The 24146-nt window shown below is 47.9% G+C and overlaps 7 protein-coding genes across 7 annotated transcripts; 2 read left to right on the forward strand and 5 right to left on the reverse strand.

Annotated features, from left to right (window-relative positions):
* Positions 1-2016: 2016 nt before the first annotated feature.
* EJ05DRAFT_63082 (uncharacterized protein) lies at positions 2017-4096 on the reverse strand. The gene is made up of 2 exons (XM_033749821.1): positions 2457-4096; positions 2017-2403 (listed from the first exon to the last, which is right to left on the reverse strand). The coding sequence occupies exons 1-2, from the start codon at positions 3815-3817 to the stop codon at positions 2202-2204; spliced, it is 1563 nt and encodes a 520-aa protein (XP_033598806.1). The 5' UTR covers positions 3818-4096; the 3' UTR covers positions 2017-2201.
* A 1429-nt stretch (positions 4097-5525) lies between these two features.
* Positions 5526-6895, reverse strand: EJ05DRAFT_63099 (kinase-like protein). The gene has a single exon (XM_033749822.1). The coding sequence runs from the start codon at positions 6703-6705 to the stop codon at positions 5746-5748; it is 960 nt and encodes a 319-aa protein (XP_033598807.1). The 5' UTR covers positions 6706-6895; the 3' UTR covers positions 5526-5745.
* Positions 6896-9234: 2339 nt separating this feature from the next.
* Positions 9235-11958, reverse strand: EJ05DRAFT_539340 (putative mitochondrial carrier protein). The gene is made up of 4 exons (XM_033749508.1): positions 11407-11958; positions 10146-11348; positions 9921-10083; positions 9235-9867 (listed from the first exon to the last, which is right to left on the reverse strand). Exons 1-4 carry the CDS (start codon positions 11584-11586, stop codon positions 9290-9292), a joined length of 2124 nt encoding a protein of 707 aa, XP_033598808.1. The 5' UTR covers positions 11587-11958; the 3' UTR covers positions 9235-9289.
* A 2248-nt stretch (positions 11959-14206) lies between these two features.
* EJ05DRAFT_441357 (uncharacterized protein) lies at positions 14207-15759 on the forward strand (the record flags this gene model as incomplete). The annotated part of the gene is made up of 2 exons (XM_033741982.1): positions 14207-15372; positions 15429-15759. 2 exons carry the CDS (start codon positions 14207-14209, stop codon positions 15757-15759), a joined length of 1497 nt encoding a protein of 498 aa, XP_033598809.1.
* A 126-nt stretch (positions 15760-15885) lies between these two features.
* Positions 15886-17796, reverse strand: EJ05DRAFT_466664 (putative cytochrome P450; the record flags this gene model as incomplete). Its single annotated transcript, XM_033742816.1, has 6 exons — positions 17761-17796; positions 17581-17683; positions 17044-17526; positions 16183-16976; positions 16085-16121; positions 15886-16005 (listed from the first exon to the last, which is right to left on the reverse strand). The coding sequence occupies exons 2-6, from the start codon at positions 17611-17613 to the stop codon at positions 15886-15888; spliced, it is 1467 nt and encodes a 488-aa protein (XP_033598810.1). The 5' UTR covers positions 17614-17683; positions 17761-17796.
* Positions 17797-18563: 767 nt separating this feature from the next.
* On the forward strand, positions 18564-20653 carry EJ05DRAFT_517774 (phenylacetone monooxygenase; the record flags this gene model as incomplete). The annotated part of the gene is made up of 3 exons (XM_033748684.1): positions 18564-18889; positions 18965-19412; positions 19580-20653. 3 exons carry the CDS (start codon positions 18564-18566, stop codon positions 20651-20653), a joined length of 1848 nt encoding a protein of 615 aa, XP_033598811.1.
* Positions 20654-20956: 303 nt separating this feature from the next.
* EJ05DRAFT_501866 (terpenoid synthase) lies at positions 20957-23329 on the reverse strand (the record flags this gene model as incomplete). The annotated part of the gene is made up of 7 exons (XM_033747168.1): positions 20957-21271; positions 21326-21471; positions 21528-21629; positions 21696-22014; positions 22073-22649; positions 22708-22958; positions 23018-23329. 7 exons carry the CDS (start codon positions 23327-23329, stop codon positions 20957-20959), a joined length of 2022 nt encoding a protein of 673 aa, XP_033598812.1.
* Positions 23330-24146: the final 817 nt, after the last annotated feature.

Consider the following 24146-nt stretch of genomic DNA (forward strand, 5'->3'; position numbering starts at 1 on the left):
GTGTATTGTTTAGAAGGCCATGGACATGCCCATTCCAGCATCCACAGACTCTCAGTCCACACGCACTTCCATCCCCGCTGAAGCCCAACGACGACAATCATCATCGCACCATGATGCTGCCCATCTGCGTATGTGTACATCTCCGCATGGCATCTATTGTCGCATCCATGATACCCACCAGTGAGGAGGTCCTCAAGTGTATTCATGACAGTGTCTATTTGAGTGCCGAATATCTCTCTCGTAGGCAAGGCGGGTTGAAAGGAAAGATGGTTGTAATAAATACTATCAGAGGTCACCATGACAAAGTGTCGGGTAGCGACCTGGATATATGTGATGGCTGTGTGGCTGGGGTAGATGTTGTGAATGTTGTGGTCTGCTTCATAGTGGAGTGTATTGTTGGACTTGATGCTTGAAGAGGGCTGTTATATACGTCAAGAATATGAATGCCGGGTAATAGTCAATCCCACCTATGGCAAAAGAACATACCCGCCAATCCATCTACAACCCGCCCTCAACTAGCATCTCCTAAAGCACCTATATGATTGAGTCACTTCGGTCACTTAGGACATAGAGCAATCGTGTCTCGGGAATACCCTCAGAAAGCTTCCTGGAAAAAAAGTAATCTAGGGGAAAAATGCGGGTCAGCTCTGCCCGGCAGTGCTCTGAAACCATGGGTCGTGCTGGTCGCGCTGGTGATGATGATGGTGATGATGATGATGATTGTCATTATTCGATATATCAGATGGACGAGTGGGATTTATATCTACATTAGTTCATGTATCAGCGAGCTTGCTCTCACATCGAAGACCAACACTATCGTTGAAGCCTACAAGAAGTGCTAAATACCATACCCCCAATAACATGACCGTCCACTCCACAAACAAACGCTCTTTCTCTCCGTACGCCCAGCTCCCATCAAAACATTCACCACCATCACCTCGCAGCACTATACCCCATCATCCCTCCTCCACGCTGACCACCACCATCACAACAACACCCACCGGAACCACACAACAAACAACCCAGAACACACGCCATGCGTACGTCTCAGGTCGACAAGTCGACGACCCACCAACATGAACGTCGGCTTCATCTTTCTGCAGTCTGATCGCGTTGCCCTTTGAACCGCCGCATGTGGAGAGCATGAACAGGTTGGGCAGGGGAAGGGGGACGCTCATATATATACATGAACACAGGTGCGCAGGTATATAGGTAGGTATACGTATCCTCCGCGAGTTCATAATGCCGGGTACGTCACACTGATATCGGGAGGCTTGCATGGAAAAAGGAGGCGTCAGTGAAAGGAGGTATACTACACCGTCACGGCGCTGCTTCTCGTCGGAGGGTTGCTTGGTACATGGTTTACACACTTCAGTTCAGTTCAGTTCACATACTTCGCTTCACATCCTTACTGCACTGATCTAGCAGCACATGGATAGCCCGCAGGACAAGCAGAAAGCGGCACTCTCACAGCAACACACAGCAGAAGATTTTTTAGCAATAACGAAGGAAAAAAAAACCCCGTTGCAAATAGTGGTATCTCTAGCGACCGTCCCTGAACCCAAAAGAAAACCTTTGATCAGAGGGAAACAAAAGAAAAAAAAAGAAGCGCGTGGCATTCCCGCCATGTCCATGCGTGGAAGTATGGAAAAGGGAAAAAAAAAAAGAGACAAGTTCCCCCCCGACGCTGTTCGAGTCGTTCGTTGCCCCTGATGACAAAACGATTCTCCCAGAGATGGCCGACCGTTGTATTCGCACCGCCCACGAGTGTTGATAGCCTTAAAACGCGGCAAACAAAGTGTGCGAGAACATACATACATACATACATACATAGGAGAAGGGATATCAAACGTGAAAGGAGATACAACGTAGGTCGGAAATATACAGGAATTCGATACGCGATGCGGACGATGTGCGCAAAGCCACGCAGGGAGGTGCCTAGTTAGAGGATAAACGAAGAACGTAAAAAGGCGTGATGGAAAGGCAGGCTGCTCATCGAAACTCCAGCCGCTCGCCCACACGTCGACGGCGGCCGCGACTGCCGCCTTCGGGCCGCTGCGCCAGCACGTCGCGCAGCTGGGGATCGTCTTTGTCCTTGTCGATGTGATGCACCCTCACGTGTCTACACAGGTGGGGAATGCAGTCAGCGTTAATGCACGCACAGTCGACGACGACGAACGATAACGAGAAAAGAACTTTTCTTACCTCTGCAGGTTGTCTGGCCGAGGGTATTTGTGCTCACGGTCGGGACAGAACGGGCATACATAGCCAGGACTGTCGTGCACGAGGCCGTGACGGATCATTTCGTTCTTCCGCTTGAAGCCCTTGCCGCCCTCTGCTCGTGGACAGCTTGGCACGGGGCAGTAGTGCGGCCGGCTTTGCGAATGGACGTTGGCGTGAGAGCTACATGTACACTGCATCAGTGATGGTCGTAAAGATGGTAGGGTATCACTCACTTCAGAAGATACTGAGTCTGGAAAGGTGGCGCGGTGCAGCCGGGAAACTCGCAGTTGAAGGCTCCACCAAGTCCCAACGACGGCAGCGAGTGCAGGCTTGTAGGTTGCTGCTGGCCCTGCGTGTGTGGCGGGGGTAGTATAGGTCTCATTCCGTCCATGCTCAGTCGCTGCAGGTTGTCATTTGGTGATGGCTGTGAGGTGGGACTGAAGCTTTCAGAGCTCGAGGAGAGGAGGTATAGATTGCTGGTGTCGGATGGGTGTGACGGGCGCCGAGTCGTAGTATTCAACGTGATCTGTGGACCCTGACTGAAAGGATCGCGTGGGGAGAAATCGCCCTGCATCGTGCTGGGCGATGTATGGCTGCTGATCGAAGGAAGCCAAGTAGAGGTGGGAGAGACTTGGGAGCTGATGCTGAAGGTTCTTCTGGCACTCGTTGGTGACTGGCCCGCTCCGCCGGAGGGTGAAGAGATGGATGCACGCTGCTGGTTGAGGAACTGAACGAATGCATCGGCGTCCTTGTTCCTTGCAGCTGCTTCCGCGATATCGCTAAGTTGCCGGAAGCTTGGCAGGGATGGGTTTCTGGCTTCGGGGCTGTTGATGCTGGGGGTGGGAGATTGTGGCAGCTGGAATGGCGGGAGCGTGTTGGCGTAATCTATCGCTTGAGGGATGGATAAGGATCGCAGTCTTGAAGACATTGTAGAATCATGTCGCTCGCCGTCATGAAGCATCCTCCCATCTGTTGGTGAGCGACCGGGGGAGAAGTGCCCTTTCCAAGGCGGAGACATCCTCTGCTCGTTACATGTGTTTACCATGGCAACACCACTGATCAGGTTGCCGATCTCGGAGTCGTTCCGAGCTCGACTCATTGGAATTGGAGAAGTTGGAGATTGTGGATCCGAGACACGCCTCATGTCTAGTTGGAGAGCAGGAATCTCGGAGCGCTTGACCGAGGCTTGGGCGATAGCTTTCTGTGCAACACTCACAAGATCAGACGAGCCTGGATCGATTTTCGGACCATCTGTAGAGTGTCGATTGCGCCGCTGCTGGCCATGTCGTTGTTGCTTGGATGCGTCGTTTTCAGGTTGTGATGCTGAATCGAGCACCTCAGTCGCAGCAGTTCGAGCAATGTCCGGGTGGTCAGGACTCATAAACCCCAGCAATACTTGGTCGGCCTGACCAGGTGATGATGCACGATGGCTATGTCGTGTTGAATCGGTATGCTCAGTCACCGGACAAATATAAGGGTTGAGGATGGGGAAAGGGGGTGGTGGTGACGGGGATGGGATAGCTTTGACTCTGACTGCTTCAAGCAAAGGTGACTTGTGAAGCCCGTCCTCGTCCGAATAATAAGAAGCATTCATTCAGAGCATCCGGACGGAGGCCAGGCGACTTTAGCCTAGCCTCTAAAAGTCAGGCTCGAGAAAGTGGAGATGTGGAATGATGGACAGCCTGGACTTAGTGGTCAGTAGAGCCTCAGCGAAGCAGCAGAACCTTGGAAGGTTCCGAAACACCGAGTGGCCACAGACACCGATCGCGATGCAGAGCGGTATTGCGGCACGACCACAAGTTTTTGTTGCAGGAGAGACAGGGCAGGAGACGTCATTGGAGGTGAGAGAAATGTGATAGTGTAGAAAGGGATATGTGGGTCCATGTATGGGATTCGGTCCTGCATGTCGGATAAATGGTCGGACGGCGGGGTATATCTCAAGCCCAAGACCTGGAGGTAGAAGGCAACGAGGCTATGAGAGGTGACAAATAACAGTATTACTAGGGGAAGAAGAAGATGATGAGAACAGACAAGTGAAGACTTGATAGAGAGAGAGAGAGCAGGTTGTAATTATTCACAGCTGAAAAGCATACATACCCGGTACAACGAGCGCTATAAGTTGAGCCTCATAGACGGGCGGGAAGGTTAGTGTCGATCGAAACGTGCTCGTATACGGACAGGGCAGAATGTGGCATTTGAGATAAGCCGAATCGCAGTCCCGAGCGAGCCACAACAGCGGTAGCAGGACACGCAGTCAGTCAGTCGGTCAGTCAGTCGGTCAGGTATGACAGCACAACGCTGAATGGGGTGGAGGTATGAAGTGAATGATGGCAGAACAGGCGAGGGTGTGGAAATTCGGAGCGAGGAGGCTCAGCGGCGCGGGGATAAGGTGGATAGGATGAGGTTGGTCTGTATTATAAGCTGCACGGAGCTGACAGAATAGGCGATCAACTTCCTTGCAGCGAAGAGACGCACGACAGAGGGCGCGTCGTGTAAAAGGGCAAGGATGGCGCAAGGCCAGGACAACAGAGAGTCGAGAGTTGAGAGTCGAGACAAATAAGGAGAAAGGATTGCGAACGGAGTTGCAGGAAGCAGCAGCAGTACATAATGTGAAGATGCGAGTGATGAGACGGCTTGAGGTGCGGGAGCGGCACAGCTTTGGACGAAGAGGCACAAGACAATGAGCCGTCCGTATCAGAGCATCCATCCATCCATCCATCCATCTGTTGCTTGTCCATCAGCATGCCGCCGCCGCCTTTTTTCCCTCTTCCCTTTTCCCATTTGTCGAGGGGCGGGCGCAAGGGCAGGTTATCCTCTCCGTTCTGCATCCACCTCTCGAGGACCCAGGTCCCACCCAGGTGTAGTAGATACCCCAGTGAAGTAGAAAGAGAGTGTAGAACCTGGCGTGCGCGAAGAAGAGAGACTCATCAGTGGAGTGAGGGCACGGAGCACAGCCTATAAGGTAGTAGGTTGTGGAGTCGACTCTATTATCGCCAGGGGGTCCTCACTAGTGTTTGTGTACTAATGATGTCCAAGTATGTGTGTATACTATATCTTGGGTGCATGTCAAACCTTGGCTAATCGACGGACAGTGACATACTCGTCATATTCTCAACATATCATTCAACTTCGTCTTTACCTTGTGTATATATATATATATAAAGGTTTCGACGAGCACACAACCAACTAACCTTTAGAACAGATCAATGGACTATTCTTCTTACTACATCTTTTCTTAGGATCAGTATTACATAGTCGAAATGCTAGTCTCTCTAATGCAGGACACAGTATTAGACTACAAGAATAATACTCTAACTTAAAGAGTCTATCAAGCAGCTATGTGTACCTACGGTATCCCGATAACTATGGACGAGCAACATTTTCGGGAATGGGTCCATCAATATATAATGACTATGGAGTTCCATCCGGTGGTTTTGGAGATTGGTTAGTAGATGTGAACTGCCTATACCCCGTACTGTAGTTAGTAGATGCGAACTGCCTAGACCTTGTATGGTAGCTTAGTTAAGCACTTCTCTCTATAAGACTCTTTGAATGCTCTAGATCTCGGACAATCTGACTCATACAACCGAATCTGCCACGCCAGCAACTTTGCATCACATGGTTTAAAGGCAGGCCTGTAGTATCAGGGAATTCGCAGGCTGTATAGAGCTTCTCGACGTAAGGACCGGCATCTATTCGCGATTGATGCTCATGGTAAGGTGGTCTACCTGTCACAATCTCATAGATTGTACAGCCAAACGCAAAGATGTCTGTAGCTCGGCTGGTATAGGGTGTAGCTGGTCGGTAGCTGAACCACTCGTAACAGGAATCGCCTGGTCTGCCGTCAATACTACAGCCTTCAAAATCAATAAGCTTGACCCCTTCCATTGTTGAGATCAAGTTATTACACCCTACATCACAGTGGATGATGCCGCATTCGTGTAGATATTGATAGCCTTTTGCGGCATCAATTAGCCAGTCAATTTTCGTGACCAGCGCTATCTCAGTAGCAGATTGGCATAGAGTCCTGAGGGCTGTCCCACGTTCAAGCACAATAGAGCCATCTGCTCGAATGCATAGGAGCTTCGTGATATTAGGATGTGAGCCAAGACGCTGATAAGCCTCACGCTCAACTTCCCCATTCCCGTCCTCAGGTGAGTGGAACTCTTTCAATACTCTCTTTTCATCGATGGTAAAGATGATACCGGCCTTCCCGCCGGCTATAAAATGTAACGCGCCTGGGGGTATCGAGTCAACACCGGGTTCGTTTGAAATTTCCTCGAAAGGCGAGGGCTCATTTATGGGTTCCTTGGAAAGTCTGGTTTCGTTCGACGGTGTGTTGGAAGGCTCATTTGAGGGCTCGTGAGGAGGTTTATCTAAGGACTTGTGCGAAGATATGTTTGGGGCATGATTCGGAAAGCGGATATTACAAGTAAGAACTCGGAGCAGGCAGGTAGAAAGGTAGCTCCGGTTGGAGCCCATGATGAAACGACTTCGCAAAGTTCATAACAGAAAGGAGAGTTGCGCGATGAGAAGAAGAGGGCCAGTAGAGAGAGGGCCAGTAGAGAGAGAGTGGGGCTTCGAGCCATCGCTAGCAAAGAGGACCAGGCATCAAGGCATCAATCATACCACTGCATGTGAGTCACTCAGCGTACTCTCATACTCTTTTCTCTCTCTCTGGATAATTAGAATCAACAACTTGGAACTTCTTTGTTGCTTACTAAGTCGTTACTGAACCTCATTTGTGACATGTCTGTTCTACTCGCTAATACTACTCTGCATCTCCATGAGCCCCTCTCTCTGCTTTCCGCGTTCCGCTCTCCTGGCCCTGGCTCGCGGCTATTCATTCATCAACCACCCATGCCGCATCTGCAAATCAGCAATATCCAATTCCTCAACCCGCCTTGCTGGCGACTAGCTGCTGTCTCGCACACGACTTTCTTTCCCGATCGAGTTTCCAGCCGCATGCTGTGTTCATGCGCCTCATCCCGTTGGCTCTAACCGTCCCAGTCTTATCCGACTGCATTCGTCCCTCCATGCTATCTATCCTAGAGCCTCCAGATCACTTTCATGTCATTTGTCCACACTATCCAAATACTCCACGTGTACATACATGATCCTAGTATGCCAGCCTGTACGCATATATCAGACAACGTCAACAAGGCTGGCTGATAGGCTATAGAGACAGTGATCCATCCTGCAGCCTCAGCCCCACATTGGATTAGAACATGTAAGATGCGGACCGATCACATCTCTGCACCATGGATTCTTCTTGCCGGTAATACAACATCTTCTTCGCAATCTATTCGCTTGGTCTCACATACGAGCTCGCCCATAATACGCTTGGCCGTCTAGGTATGAGCCGATCGATTTACGAATCAGTAGTAGTATCCACCATCATTTTCTTATTTCGCGTTCTACAGTCCACGGTGGGTGCCAGCGCGACCATGACAATGGACATGAGTGTAGGCTTCTCCATTGGATTGGGTATCCCTCTCTCGCTTCAGACAGTATGCGCGACCCCAGCCGGCAGTTCACAACCATGCTCGCAGGCCTTCTTACCGGAAACTCAGTACTGCGTACGCGGATAGATAGACAGATGCATGCCAATCCCGGCCTCCCCGCGTCGCCATCAGGCTGGTCACCTAATGCACACCACAGTATCATATTGGTTGTTGCGTGGCGCACAAGCGGCTCCTCGCGAAGGGCTCGCCCCGCTTGTCCCCAGTCAGATAACTGGGACATTGCACTTGGGGCTGAGAAAGGCCATCGAAATCAACATGCATGCATGTCAGCTGCAACTCGTCACTCCAGCACCAATCGCATCACATTGAATCCCATATATTTACCGTTGTATATGTATGTTGTAGCAGCAGCAGCAGCAGCAACACCACACCGGTCGGTCGGCCATATATCCTGAACCGATGTGAGGAAACAGAGTATCATGAAACATGATACCACATCAGATACCCGATCGCTTGAGCAAGTAGGTCTTTCACAAGAAAGAACAAGACTGGGTCCTTACCACATGGATCCCACGCTCCACTTTCCCCCACGCCCACTTTCCCCACAATTTCCTTCTGTAAACACTCCAATCCCATGCCCACGCCTATACTTGCACATTTCTGACATTGACATATTACTCCGATGCACCCAACTGAGACGCGTATGCACTATATCCTACTATTCAGAACCACATGCGATCTAGGTAGCATGCGGGAAAACAGTGTCGTAGACTTGAAACTAGACACTAGGAGTGGGAAAAGCATTCGTTCGCTGATTCATCTATAGAGGATAGATAATTGATTTTTTAGATACTTTTCCCATTTACTCATAAATAGTATCCCTTAGTCTGTAAACAGTAACCCTTTGTGTGCAAACGGTATCCCTTCGATTGCTCAAGCCACTTCTGGGCACTCAAACTAACTCGTAGAGTTATTAGACACGCACTGAACGTTTTGCTTATGAGACATTACATTCCACTCAGGCGGTGTGAACGTACACGTGCCAAACAACTTGTAGATAGTCACTGGCAAGACACACAAAAAACAATATGGAAGTATACATCTATCTATATGTATTTCAATATGCATGCTCTCCCTTTTGGCCTCATACCTAACTTACTGCTCGCTCTATACACATACCCTGCTTGATACTCAAACACACAAACCACACACGGGAACATACTCACACCAACAACGTCTAGATCTAAATCTATCGCTCTTCAAGACAGCCAAGACAAGGGTCCCCAAAGGAATGAGAGAAGGCTATGATGCCGCCATATACAAACGTTCGTTCTAGCCTTCCGCTACAGCCACACGCTCATCAGACACGCGCATCCAACAAGAGAGAAAATGCATAGAATAGGGACCAGGTATGCGTGACCAAGGAACTGAAAAGCATGCCGAAGCGCGACCATGGGATAGTCTCCGGTCTTGTCTTTGTTTGTGGGTTCTGGATTGGGTTGAAATGGATTGATATGCTTTGAAAAGTCGATCGTGGTCAATGTAACTGTTTTTTTTTGGGCGTTTCCCTCCCATCAATAGCCGTCTCTCCCCCCTGATCTTTATGTCTCGCTCTTGGTTCCGCCCATCATTCTAAACGGCGCCCATGCCTTGCTTGTTTCTGGCCCCTTTGGCCGCCCGAAATTCATGTCTAAATCTAGCAAGATCTTCAAACTATTTCGGCTTCGCAGGTACGGTAGAGGTGCGCTCGCTGCTTGCAGTCCAACCCCAGGTTCTGTGAACCCAGAGGGGCCCGCCTTGTCCTCGTCCGCGCCGTGCCCGCCTGGCATCGGCAGCAGGTTTTGTAACACTTCGTATGCAGCGAGCGTGAAGCCGAATTGCGGCGAGGACCGAAGGATACGCGCCGGACCTCCCTTGAAAAATGCCTTGAAACCCTCTTGTTCGTATATCGTTCTCGCGCAGTGTCGCAGCCCGTTGTATGTTTGGTCACCCTTTCGAGCCTCAACTTGCAGACGCGTCTTAATGACGTCAAATGGAGTCGTGAGATACGCTGCCGGCATACCAGCGATCGCACCAGCGGTGAGGAGATGTAGAACCCCGAGCTTCTTCGTAGGCGACTCACCAAAGAGGTCGCGTTTGAGATGGGCGTATGTTGGGAAGTAAATGGCTGAGAAGGGAACTGAAGATTCAAATTAGTTAATCCTCGTACGAGGTATAAATTCCAGTACGTACCGTCGCGAGAAAGACAGGCTGAAGCGCCCTTGTAAAGACCGACGAGACCGAGATTGCGAACGATCCACATCGCAGATCGCTTTGGAGTACCCTCAGCTGATTTCATCATCTCTCCCTGTACTTGTAACCGGATCTTGACTATTTCTAGAGGGTTGGTAAAGATCTATACACAGCGATGTTAGCCTTTATTTTGTACATCGACCATCTCTGAGCGAGGTCACTCACCACTTGGCAAGCACCAGCGGAGCCACCGGCCAACATCTCTGCCGGAAACCAAATCTGACCAGTCTCCTTGTTCATGAACTTCCCACGAACAATGTCGTTCACAGTCAGCTTTATGGCCTTCTCAGGCGCGACACCAACAAGCTGAGGCAGGACTCCGGAGTAGAGACCCTTGAAACCTTCGTTGCGAATGACCTTCTTTGCACAATCGAGCGAGTTCTGATACAGCAGCTCACCAACGCGTCCACGCTGATTCTGCATTCGCGTCTTGACCAAATCAATCGGGTATACCATGAATGCTCCGAATGCACCAGCCAGACTTCCAAGAGCAAAATGATGCGCTGCCTCCAGGACGTCGTGGAAGAAGCTTTTAGTTTTGGAAAAGGTTTCGGCACCGGCCTGGCCTACAGCAGAAACCAGCCCTTGCCCGGCTCGTTTGTAGTAGTTGTGCCACGATGCATCCAAGACTTTTGCAAAATCCATCAAGCTTAGGCGTCCTGACGTATCATCCAGGCCAGCGAAGTGGAACAGGATGTCGGCTTCCATGGGAGTGATGAGGGAGAAACGAGCAATACGAGCAGCTTCATTCAGGAAGTCGGTGCGAGTAATCTTTCCATCTGGACTTTTCGCAGTTGCGTTGCGGAGAATGAGCTCGACCAGATCCATTTCGCGGATCATGTTCTGGAATGCGCGAACATTGGCGTAAGATATCTTGCTTCCGGCGGAAATGTTACAGAGCGTTGGAAGGTTTTCGAGAAGATGGTCGGAAAGCTTGTGGTGTGCAGTCTCAATGATGATACGCTGAAATTGTTCGGGCTCAATGTAACCATCATTGTTCTTGTCGAAATGTAAAAATGCCTGTCGGACGCGCTCACCTTGCAGACCTCTCAACATCTGCGAGAACTGTGGGTATGTCATCGTATGCCTCTTGTTATTAGAACCAATGTACAACGCCGCCCATTCCGACGACCAATTGAATGGTAGGGCATTTTCCGACTTGTTCTCATTGTAGATCCGCTCAAAATCCTCGAATGAAACCAAACCAATGCCTTTGGTATCAAACACTCGGAAGGCTATTTCATATTCGGCGTCGGGTTTGCTGAGAAGGTTGTCGAAGCTGGTCCAGTCGGACAGGGTCACTTTGCCTTGTTTTCTTCGATCGGCGACTTTGAATAGTAGGGAGTATTGGTCACGTTTGATCTTGTGCTGATGGCGATGGAAGGTCAGTCTTAGCTTCAAGCTTCAGCTTGTCAGGGATACCAACATAGTCTTCATTCTCTGGTGCAATCAGGTTGATGAAGTCATCCTCTTCGAGGAAGTAGTCTCCTGATGCTTCGTCGAGCTTTGCGTGTTTCATGAAGCTTTGTCTGCTTTGTTCCGACAGACCTGGCTCCTGTGTGGATCCCAGCAGAGCTTCCTGCACCGACTCTTTCAAGGCCGCCATGCTGTATAATACGGGTTCTTGATACAAACAAAAGAACCGTCGATGATAGCAAGGTTGTCAATGGAGAGTGTATGGCGACGTTGACGGGAGGCTCAAGTGTCGAGAAATGGGAGAGCGGTGTCGCAAGGGTCACAAACCCGAAGGCGCAAGGTGCAGTCGAAGGTGGATCTGACCAAGAAGCTATCGCCGATAGCTCCCCGATGCGGGAGACGGGCGTGGGGAAATTAGACAGAGGGCCCACGGACAGGGACGAGATGATAATTGAAGCAGTGTGTAGGGACAGAGTGGAATGTGGGTGCGTGTGTGTGTTGTGAACAGACAAAGGAGAATGAATGCGACGATTGGTGAAATGAATACCCTACAGAGTAGCAAGGTTGGCAGTTCTCCGGCAAACGAATTTTTCGGGCATTTTGGTTGTCGTGTTTGTCCTACTGTGGCCAGCCAAGCACCAGCCACCTTGTTGCGATCGATGGCTTCAAATACCTCGAGTAGCCCATCACCCATCCACGTACTCTGCGGGCACAACTCATTTCCCAATCTACTCTATTACACCTACACCTGCGCCGTATCTACACGATTACATGAATTGCACCTTTCAACGGCGGCTTGTTGGAGCTCATCGTCCTTTGCGCCCCGCGATGAGGGAGGCTGGCAGATACCTTAGATGGCATTCCGGCCTTTATTCAAACACCTACCCTTGTATGGAGACTATTCATCAGAGATGACATCGCGCAGCAAAAACAACTCAAGACGTCGCCAGCCCATCTAGACTGGTAGCTGTTTCATTAGCCTACGTTTCATGTGCCAGCAAATAGCCAAAATAAGCCGTCGTGTGATGTGGCAGCAGTGACCTATTTCTGCGGCTCTAACATCCAAGTATTAATGTACCTAGGCAGACCTAAACCGTTCCCTCGAACTACAAGATGCAATACTTCCTTTGCCGGCATTAGAGCTCAACATCTGGCATTTCATGCGGATAGCCCACCCTGAAAATTGCACGGGCCTCGTATATAATTAGGGACTCGATGCTCTTTTTGTCTCTCCCAGGTAAGAGATAGTACGACGCTGTTCATCAACACATTCATGTTTTCATTCCCAAGATCATCGAGCAAGCTTGCCTACGACCTCATGGTTACTGAGTACATCGCTGCCGCTGTTTGCTGTTGCCTTCACCATAGATCGAGCGAGGAAGTCATTTCTTCAGAACAGTTGACGCATCTTGTCAAATCACTCTACCCGTTGCACAGGGCATGTTGTCCCAGATCTTGTTCTTATGATAGTCTTTACCTCATTCAGGTCTGAATTTTCAGTATAAAGGCCTGACTTACTAGCACGATCGATCCAATAGTCACGGACTATACCACTATGCATCTCATCAACACGACCTAGGTGATGCGAACATCCAGATTGACGCGCACTGAGAGGCTTTGCAAAATGACACCTTCCGTTCTCAAGGTTTATCATCGAGACGCAACGTCTCTCCAGTTGATTCCAAAAGCTGGGTACGTTCAATCCTTGTTGTCCAGACATGTAAACAACTTGATACCGCGCAACGAAGGATCAGACTACATAATTAGTGAGTGCTTTTTGACTTGCTTCTACATTCCACAAATCAGGCCTGCTTGCCCGACAAGCTGGATCGCTATTCATCACCGTCCCGCAAATTTATTTTCCAGTCATGGTACTACCATGACTTTCCTTAGCAGCGTAGGTAGAGGTAGGCAGTATCGGCTGCTTACTAATGTCGCCAGTGTTTACAGATCAATATATACTCTCCCTAGATATGCCCGCGCAGAACGGTCCTTACAGGCAGGCATCAAGCACAGTGGCGTGGTATATCGTAGTCGGTTCATTTTCTTGAGTTGTTGTTACACCAATAGAAAGGAGCGTAAGTTACACTCATTTTTGGAAACTCTAAAGCTTTTGTACTATGACTTCTCCATTTGGCCTATGCTTTGAACTTACGCTGATTGACACCTGTCTCTAAAGTTGTGCAGGACTTTGATGCTCACATTCAAGGTGGCTCTCTTGAGTTTCTTCCAGCTAGTCGCAACCCATCTAAAATGGAGTAATATAAGTCTGGATGCCTGGGACCAGATGCATTACTCCCAAAAAGGTAAACGTACTAAACGATCTAAGCTTATCCTATATAATTAATAGATCATAGGGCATCTAGGTACGTCAACAATAATTATAATTGGACCAGACTTGGACTAAGAAGTAAGCTACCAGAAGAGCGAAAGCTGGTCATGAACCTTGCACCCTGCAATGGATCCGCCTCCGCTAAAGCGATCACAACGACGTCACTTCCCGGTCAGGTTCTGAGGTTGGCCAAGCTTGACCATCGCAGCCTGTTCACTTCTTAGAACTTCTGCCACCTCTGACTTCTTCTCTACTTGGAATCGTTACATTGCTACAGCTCTTCCATAGTCTCACAATGGCTGCAGAGCAAGATCGGTATGGCGCTCACTTTGCTCCTAGCCAGGACAACATCGACAGAGCTAAGCAGACTGCTGAACAAGCAGCTCACAAAGTAGGCGACAAGATCTCTACTGGAAAGCATCACCTCGGTCACTACTTTAGACTCGAGCAGACTGCCCTTGAACAAGCTCGTTCCAAGATGTCCGGAGGTTTAAGTGGTGCGGAGCAAGACACCTGGGCTACATACTTCTCCATTGGCAACGATGGTCTTGAAAGAGCTAGAAGGTTAGCTGGCACTAAAGGAGTTGGTTCTGAGCAAGACCGCTATGGACAGTACTTTCGAGGCCCAGACGACGCAGCGCAAAGACTTAAGAGCACTTTCAAGGATGCTGCTGGAGATATTGACAATGCTGCTCATAGAGTTGCTGGTAAAGCAAAGGATGCTTTCCAAGATGCTTCTGGCTCTGAGCAAGACCGATATGGCAACTACTTTAAAGGATCTAATCATGCAGCTGAGAGGGCCGATCATGCTGTTATCAGGACGAAAGATGCGTTCCGTGGTACGACCGGCGCAGAGCAAGATCGCTATGGCGGTCACTTCGATGCTGCAAGCGGAAAACTGACTGATAAAGCTCGACGAGGTCTTCATTCATTTGAGGATGCCCAGTATCAAAGACGCGAGGCTTTCGATAGAACTGGCACATTCTCTCCTAGCGACAGAACAGCTAATCCTCTTCGGACAGCCACCGTTGGCATTCTTCAGTCAACCATACTCCCATCTCTATCGCTCCATGGAGGTCTAGCCGCAATCGCATATAGCGTCGCTCGTTACACAGGTCGTCTCGATGTGAAAGACTATCTTTGGCCCGCCGCCCAAGTTGCAAATGCATGGTACAGCGCTGTGGGCCGTCATCTGCTCGCTGGAGTCTCCCTCACTATGATCGTGGAGACGCTCTCGTACCCCGAACGTATCCTCCTTGGTGGTATCACTGCCTGGGGTACTCGTCTCCTCTACCGTATTGCGACCCGCAGCATCGCTCGCGGCCAAGATGATGAACGTTATATTGAAGCTAAGAAGGAGCCCGACTTCTGGAACAAGGCCGCCTTCGCCATATTCCTACCTGAAGCACTCTTCCAGACTATCATATCGCTCCCAGTCGTTCTTCCGTTCCGCGATGGTGCTGCAAGCGCCGCTCTAGCGCCTACCGCTGGCCTCGCTCATGTCGCTCATTTCGTAGCTGTTTTCATCTTCGGCACTGGGTTTGCACTCGAAACTCTTGCTGATCGCCAATTAGCCACACATAAAGAGAAGGCTACAGAAAGTCTGAACCGAGGGGGTGTATGGAGCATTGTTCGGCATCCAAAGTGCGTACCCTTTTCCCACCCCAGTCCGTATAGTACAAATTTATTGACTTGTTTAGCTATCTCGGCGAAACTCTCATTCATGCCTCCTTTCCCATTCTTCTCTATTCATGTGGTCTCCTCCATCCTATCGCCGTTCTTGGTCCACTCGCCAACTATGCTTTCTTGCGCTATATAGGCGGCGATGCGCAGACTGAGACATCACAAGAAGAGAGATACAAGACTGAAGATCCCGCTAAACTTGCTCAATTACAGCAGTACAAGGCGAAAACCAACTCGTTCTGGCCAAAGGTTGAGGAGTTGAAGAACTCATGGGTATGGACCGTGGTAGGTGTGGGCCTAGTAGGTGCAGTAGTCGAGAGCGGAGTGAGGGAACTCCTCTTACACTAGAAATAACACAAACGAGTCGTATCAATACCGTGACCGAGCCAGTGCAGTCACTCGAGAAGTTATGCCTTCTATAACATAGCTTCTATTGAAACGACGGATAGACTATCAGAGCATTACATCCTAGTCTTATCTTACAACTGGTTTCAAATGCACCCACAGCGGGGTTTTATCCCAAACTACATATATCTTCTGCTTGGGAAGCTCCACATTATTGGGTGCGAGAGCTATGTCAAAGTGCCAAAGAATCTATAACATGTTAGCATACTGATCTTCTCCATTGAGCCCGTCCATGAATGAAGAGCGCAAACAGGAGGATGATTGTTACCTGGGCCATGATAAGGCGCATCTCCATTCTAGCTAGACTACTACACAGTTAGCATCCCGAACGTACGTAGTACCATTCTCAGAGGGGGCGGTAAGTACTTGCGACCAATGCAATTCCGTGGCCCAACACTGAACGGCTGTAAAGCTTCCTTTCGATCACCTGACCACTTCCCGGTCTCATCAGGAAGAAACCTTTCAGGGTCATATACCTCTGGGTTCTGCCAATTTTCTGCGCTGTAATTCATAGCATACATTGTAATTCCAACACCAGTCCCGCCAGGAACATGCTTTCCGCAGATCATAGCGCCTTCTGGGGGAGTAACACGAGTAAAAGTACCAGCACCGGGTGGGTACATACGTAGGCTTTCTTCGAGAGCAGCTATAAAATAGGGCATCCTACCCATCATGTTCATATCGATCTCGTCGGCGCTCGAGCAAGTCTGTCGGATCTCTGTTGTTACCCGCGACTGTATATCCGGATGAGCGCCAAGGAAATATGTGAAACCAGTGAGTAATGTTGCTGTCGTCTCTGAACCTGCAACAATAAAGACACGCGAATTAGTTGACAGATCTCCAAGGCTTAATTTACCCAATCTATAGGCATCGATCATGTTCTGCATCAGGTCCGTATAGTCTGGATTTCTGTCAAGTCGGCGAAGCAACTTCTCATGCACAAGCTCGTGATGATCAGTACGAGATCTTCTATCCTGGGATCGAACCAAGACTAGCCACATGAGCTTCCTAAGAATTCCAAAGCGATTGACAGCGAAGATGTAAGCCGCTGCGCGGACATATAGTCTCAGTACTCTTATCCAAGGATGATATGTGGAATTCGATAAACAATCGAAAGATTCACTGTACGCGAGATGCCCAATGATATCGAATGTGATGAACTGGTAGGCATTATTACGGAAGTTTTTCAAGTATTGTTTAGCGATAATGAGCAGGTTTAAGGCTTACGTTATACCAGTCCTGAACGTTGATAGCGTCTCCATGTTCTGCTTTTTCTTGTAGTCTTTGTATTAACAGGCTGACATAGCTGTTGACGGTTGGCTGTTGCTCTCTAAGCGCCTTGTCAGAAAATCCATGGGCCATTAGCCGGCGAAGGAAACTGTGATGCTCCCTGCCAGCGCTGATGATATCATCTTCTCGGCTCTCACGAATCAAGCTCTGTTCATCTTTCGCGTTCTCCGGCTGTCCTTGTCGGTGACCAAAGATGTCCTGCCACGCTAAGGGATTGATATATCCTAGTTCATTAGGAGAAACCCTAACAACTTCTCCATACTTATCGTGGGCAGCCTTAATTTCAAAAGCAAGTGTCCCATTGAGTAAATGATATTTGTACCACAAGTCGGTCACTCTAGCCACCAATGGTCCAGGATAATTTCTTAATGGATGAAGAAAAATATTGTATGTAACTGTGGTAGCTCCTGCTAGAAGGACCTAAAGAAGTTTTAGATCCGAGGAAAATGAAAATGGTGTAAATTGGCAACATACAATTGTGAATATTCCGAGCAGTGTGAACGACATAAGTTTCGAGTATTCGAAATGAAAGAGGCTAGGAGATCGTATGTTTTCTAAGCGACGTTTGAAGGACGACCTAAGGGATCTTAGAGGCAGAACTTTACAAAAGATCAAATTCACTGTAGGATATGATTATGACCGATATAGGCTCACTTTACTATGATCCGAGATTTTATTATCTGATGGGAAATCCAAAGGAGACGATATGGCACATTTTGGAGGTTACCTGCATACGACAAAACAGTAGTGGAGTGACGGGAGAGCTATTGCAGGGGTAGTATGCGTGACTATGCATCGGCTAAAAGAAACAGCCGAAGAGGATTTGATGCTACATTGCGTCTAGAGAATTGGATGATATGATGTGATATGTTTCCCATAGAACAATACATTCCAAATACAATGTCAAGCCTAGAGGTGACCTATATGATATGATAGGAGGGCATATGCGACGTTATGCATCAGCTGAGGGAAACGATGAAGGAGATACCATAGACCGAGGTGTGAAAGCTCTAGCTTCAACACTGTCCAGGATAGCTGTCCATACCGCTATCAGAGCTTCATTACTCCTTTGATAGTAGTGCAGCAGTTTAAACAATGAGCTTGTTCGTGTGGCAAACTATGTCATGATGTATATACGCAAGATAACAAGAAATGCGCGGCTGCAGCTGCATGTATCATCATCTGATGTTGTGTATCATGATGCAATGCGATGCGATGCAATGCAAGAACCACAAAACTGGAAAATGCAAGAACCACAAAACTGGAAACAACCGCATACATGAGTCTCGTATGATTAGCAGGCCTGACAGCGATCATACCATGCTGTGTACGATGTTATATGCTAAGTCAGTAAGATATTTTCTAGGACCACAGCGGGTAAATGATACAATACATGACCTTTCACTTCAGTAAAGGATCCAGCAGATTCTATACTGTCACGCTCGGACAGTGAAACCATGGCTGCAACTGATACACACCATGATGCTGTCGAGATGCCATTCGATCCCAACAAAATCCAGGCCATATATGATGAGCAACGCAATTTACGCCTCAATGATGAAGATACCCAAAGGTATCGCCATGTGACAGGGGGTGGCTTCGGTGTTGCTCAAAAGCACGGGAATACGGAGTCCAAATTCATCAGGGACGGGATTTCTGCTAAGTACGAGGTCATCATCGTAGGTGGAGGTTTTGGGGGACTTTTAAGTGCTATTCAGTTGCTTAAAAGCGGCATTCAAGACTTTGCTATTATCGAGCAAGGTCGTGATTTCGGGGGTACGTGGTAAGTCTGCATGAATTGACCTTGAAATCCTGCGATCACATCCGTAACAAAGCTCGTAGATTAACTTTCTTCAAGGTACTGGAACAAATACCCTGGAGCGCAGTGTGATGTTGAGTCATACATCTACTTGCCTCTTCTGGAAGAGGTCAATTACATGCCGAAAGAGAAATATAGCTACGCGCCGGAAATTTTCCGCCATGCGCAGACCTTGGGTCGCCATTTTGGTCTGTATTCAAAAGCATTGTTCCAGACTACAGTTAAAAGTCTTCACTGGTCAGGGAGCTCCCACCTTTGGAAGGTAGAGACGGACCAGAGCGATCACCTGTCTGCGCGATGGGTGGTCCTCTGCCCAGGAAATCAAAGCACTCCTAGATTCCCAAACATACCAGGGGTTGAGTCTTTCCAAGGAGCAAGCTTCCACACATCTCGGTGGGATTATTCATACACGAAAGGCGAAGGTGATGGCAAGCTGCTTGGTCTGAAAGGAAAACGGGTCGGTATCATCGGTACTGGAGCTTCGGCTGTAAGTATTTATCATGTCGAATTTCAATCGCAATGCACCGTATATCTCAGCAATCACCGATAATACCAGTAGCTGTGGATAGGATTCAAGAAGCATGATGATAGTTGACATGGTTTAAAGGAGGCACGATTGGGCGAAATTCATATCTGAGGCTGATTATGATACAGGTCCAAGTTGTGCCAAACGTAGCAGATTACGCGCAGCATCTCTTCGTGTTCCAGCGCACACCGTCCTCAATTAGTGTTCGCAACAACCATCCAACGAGCGAGCCGTGGGCGCTATCACTAGGATATGGGTGGCAGCGTAGAAGAATGGACAACTTTCATGCCATAACTACGGGCATTGCGGACCCGAACGAAGGTGATTTGGTCAACGATGCATGGACTACAATGTTGCGCAAGGTCGCCGGGGGTCTGTCTACAAAGAACTCTGGAAGCAACGGCAATCCAGCCCAGCCTGATCTTCAACAGATGGCACAAGCATCTCAGCTTGCAGATTTTGAGGTCATGGAGGGTATACGAGCTCGCGTCGACCGAGTAGTCACAAAGAACTCAGATACAGCTTCAGCATTGAAGCCATGGTACAATTTGTTGTGCAAGCGGCCGTGCTTCCATGATGGATACTTGCAGACGTTCAATAAAGAGAACGTCACATTGGTGGACACCTCAGGCAAAGGCGTCGAAGCGGTCACATCAGAAGGCGTGGTTGTAAGAGGCCAACACATAGAGTTGGACTGCATAATTTACGCAACAGGCTTCGCATGGCAGACCGAATGGACAGAACGTACTGGCATACAGATTTTTGGCCGCGACGGACTCCCAATAACGAAAAAGTGGGCTGAAGGCATGTCAACATTTCATGGCTGGGGCACGCATGGCTTTCCAAACTTGATATTGATGACACATGCCCAGTCTGGCCTGTCAGTAAATTACACACACACGATAATCGAGAAGGCAGAGCATATGGCATATATCATTGAGAGTTGCCGAGCTCGGGGTATACAGGCAGTCGAGCCGACTGGTGAGGCTGAGAACGCCTGGGTTCACGAATGTCTGCGCGTTGCTGAGCCAAGGAATGAATTCCTTCGTCGCTGCACCCCCAGCTACTTCAACTACGAAGGGCAAATGAGTACTAAGCTGCTTCGGTCGAACTTTTACTCAGGCTCTCCTAATGAATATCAGCGCGAACTTACTAGATGGAGAGAGAATGGTGAATTGGAAGGGCTTATCCTCCATTATTAAGACAACTACATAGACTTACTCGTATTTTGTCTAAGGACTAATGAGACTATTATCTAATTTCTCGTTTCACAACAAGGTTTCTATGTCAAAAAAGTCTCTCATCAGGCACCCAGCGTATTAAGGTGTAGCCAAAGCTCAGACGAATGTTAGTCTATTACTGGGCATGTCGAATTGGTCGAGCTGCCATGCAATACTTCAAACAGAGAGATAAGTTAGGTATATTATGAGCGGATATATTGTTTGACTTTTGAATATTAAATTCCTGGAGTTCATCATGTCTGTAACTAACTCGAGGTACACGATCTAGACCTTCAATAACTCTAGCAAGGATTGAATGGCTTTATTCTCAATCTCACAGTGCTTCTCGATCCCCGCAACCTCCGCCAATATCTGCATGCCTAGTTTGCTAAGCATAGTAATGGTGTACTCGACACTACCAGACTCCTGCAGATATTGGAGGATGAGTCTCTTTTGAGCCTCGGAAAGTTTTCCTGTATTGTGCCGCTGTGAAATTATATTTTCCAGCAGATGAGATTCCGAGTGAGTAAATGCATATATCAGAGCAATGCTGAGTTTCCCTCCATCCAAGTCTTCACAAAATCCTTTTTGCTCCATATACTTGTTCCGGTCAGTTTTGATTTCCGTCTACGAATGTATCATGAACAGACATACCTCTGGTAAGTTAAGGTTTGCATAATCGTCGCGAATTTGGAAATACCTTCCGAACAGGGTCATAAGAGGTATAAGATTTGGCACCAAAGGCAACCGGGCTTTGGCCATCATGAGTCTTGCAAGTAATCGGAAAAGGCCACCAGTTTCTAGAGATGGCAATTAGTAGGGGTTATATTGATTGGATCAGGACTTGGAGGCATACTTCCGTCAATCATTACCAAAAATTGTTGCAAGGTCGGACGGATCCCGTTCGAACTCCAGTACAGATCATAGCTTTGGCCAATAAAGAGATTTCTTATTTCTTCTGTAATCTAGTGTTAGCGAAATGCTGACGGGCTTGAGCATATCTTATCACTCGGAGATAGCTTACCACTGAAGATATCGAGACCTTGTGTGTCATCGTGCTTTCTGATAATGCTCATAGCTTCGAGAATGTAATAGCTGGCCGAGTTGATCGTTTGTGGGGCACCAAAGACCATATGAGTCGATGGCTTACCACGACGGAGACTTGAGTCATCCTGAACATCATCGAGCATCAGTGAGGCATTATGTAACATACCAACTGCCTGATTTATCCACGACATATCGTCTGGTGCAACATCTAGCCATACATTGATAGCGTTGCCGATTAATTCTCGAATGTTTTTGGATGGAAGCGATGCTACATACTCGGCTGGCGCCGAGAGAACCTAGAAATCTGTCAGCATTCCTCTCAATCTGACATGACTATAGCACTGGGGTACATACCGTTCCTGGCAATTCAGGGAGTCTGGTTGTAGATACTATAGTGGCATCAATGGTGTCGCACATCTCTTTCTCTGGAGCTATGCTAGCATTCGAGGATGGTGGTGTCGGAACATTGTGGTCGAGGGATCCTTCAGTTAGCATAAGTTGCGAGAGCTGTAGTGTATTTAACTTCTGCTCTGGATGATACCTCGGGCATGAATTTCCCCACATAAGATTACCGCTGATCATGTATCCCATAGCCTCGATGAAAACCCGCGAGTCGAGTGAGAGCTGTTCATTTGCCTTCACGTCTTTTATCGTGTCAACATATGTAGCCACAAACTGCTTTACCATCTGGAGAATACGACACTGTGCATCTCCAAGACTCATAGACTCCTGTGTCATCAGGATCCAAAGGCTATTGGTCATACTTGATTTGTTAAGCATTTTTGCCAGCTTCTGCTCCTTCTCCCACGACTGGATATCGTTCGTGAGTACTGCAGCTAACCACACAGGTCGAGTCAGTTGTACACATAGATCCATCTCCTCTGGAGGGATCGTTATAGCCATGCCAAAAGTGGCTATAGCGATCAAGAAACTATAGTATCGTCAGTTTGTATGTATGCCTCAAGAAACATCAGAGCGAATAGACGTACTAGGACCCACTATCAACTACCCGATAGTTTAGATAATCATCCAATGACGGAAAATGCGACGGGTCACGCTTTAAGTCGAGATCTTTCTTCCAATAGTCTATAACATTCTTCGCTCTCACGGGGTCGATAGCGGACAGCTCTTTGAAGATGTTGGCTAGGATTTTTCTTTCGCCATTCAAGTCGACGCTGACTTCGCCAATCTCCGGGCTCCAGTCCAAAGCATCCATGACCTGAGCGTTTAGCTCAATGGCCTATCACGGCAGTTAGTAGCTAGGTAGAATTGGACAACCATTGGTCGAGTCATAGCAACCTTTGAGATCTTAGCTACGTCAATAACATCGTCGTGAAGAAAGCCAAATTCCATGATATAAGCAACAATTCCTAACCGTTCTGGTCGACATTCTGGTATGGCTGCTGAAGTGAAGTTGTACAATGGCCCCATATTCCCTCCTAGTGATGTTGCAGGTAGCGGACCGACATACTTTCGCCAATCATTCCGCAGTCGGACAGTAGCAGCATCGTCCAGATAAGAGTAGCGGCTCACGCGCACAGGAATTCCAACGCAAAGCCCTTGATTGTCATATGACTCTGGATCAATCATGTATGAGTAACGGTACTCCATCGTTAACAAGCTCGGTCTGTCTTTTAGTTTAAACTTTGTGTTTCGTGGAAAGGAAGTGTGATGCGACGGCGTTTGCAAAGCTGGATAGTACCTAGAATTATATAACCTCGTAATGTTACATTACGCTTCACAAAGGGGCCAGTCAGTGATGCCCAAGTTCCCTAGCATACCCTTCCAAATGCACTAGCGTAATCCGCGTGGGATTGACATGTTATCCTACAACTTAAGTCGTACCATCATGACCAAACTGTAGCTAAAGAGTTTGTGCATACAGACCTAGCGTCAGCACCGGAGTATGGGAACGCTATCTGGGTATAACCTTTCAGCGCAACTGCTATCAGACACCTACATATGTGCCATCTGCATTTCAGATAGTAATCATGTATTATCAGTATTATTGGTCAAAGTAATACTAACATAAGATACCTTATCCTGTATATTATCTATGTTACTATTACTCTTATAGTTAAGTCTAAACTACCTAGACTATGTATGAAAACATACCTATAGTATATTATAGTAGTAGGAGAGTTTATTTTCATAGATAATTTGTAATGTCTAATTTTTTCTAAGATAATACCTTCATTTCTATAGATAACTAATAGAAGTAAGAGTAAATCGTAAGCCTCAACAAATTTAACACGATATTTAAGAATAATATAGTAAAGTAGAAGCTAAATGTATACACGTACGAATATATATATATATATATATATATATATATATGTATCTAGATAGAGTATCCTTTCTAATTAATGCTTAACACAGTAGCGATACTTATGTATATACTATGTAGTACTATATAATTAGAAGAGAT

The sequence above is a fragment of the Pseudovirgaria hyperparasitica genome, assembly GCF_010093815.1.
Source record: "Pseudovirgaria hyperparasitica strain CBS 121739 unplaced genomic scaffold EJ05scaffold_11, whole genome shotgun sequence".
NCBI lineage: Eukaryota > Fungi > Ascomycota > Dothideomycetes > Acrospermales > Acrospermaceae > Pseudovirgaria > Pseudovirgaria hyperparasitica.

Excerpts from the sequence above, each read along its gene's own strand:
- EJ05DRAFT_63082 (XM_033749821.1), bottom strand. The coding sequence starts at position 3,817 with ATGAATGCTTCTTATTATTCGGACGAGGACGGGCTTCACAAGTCACCT. Across the intron at positions 2,404-2,456 it reads CAGACTCAGTATCTTCTGAA|CTCTCACGCCAACGTCCATT; the intron begins GTGAGTGATACC and ends GTGTACATGTAG.
- EJ05DRAFT_63099 (XM_033749822.1), bottom strand. The coding sequence starts at position 6,705 with ATGGGCTCCAACCGGAGCTACCTTTCTACCTGCCTGCTCCGAGTTCTT.
- EJ05DRAFT_539340 (XM_033749508.1), bottom strand. The coding sequence starts at position 11,586 with ATGGCGGCCTTGAAAGAGTCGGTGCAGGAAGCTCTGCTGGGATCCACA. Across the intron at positions 11,349-11,406 it reads CACCAGAGAATGAAGACTAT|CACAAGATCAAACGTGACCA; the intron begins GTTGGTATCCCT and ends CATCGCCATCAG. Across the intron at positions 10,084-10,145 it reads CCGCTGGTGCTTGCCAAGTG|ATCTTTACCAACCCTCTAGA; the intron begins GTGAGTGACCTC and ends CGCTGTGTATAG.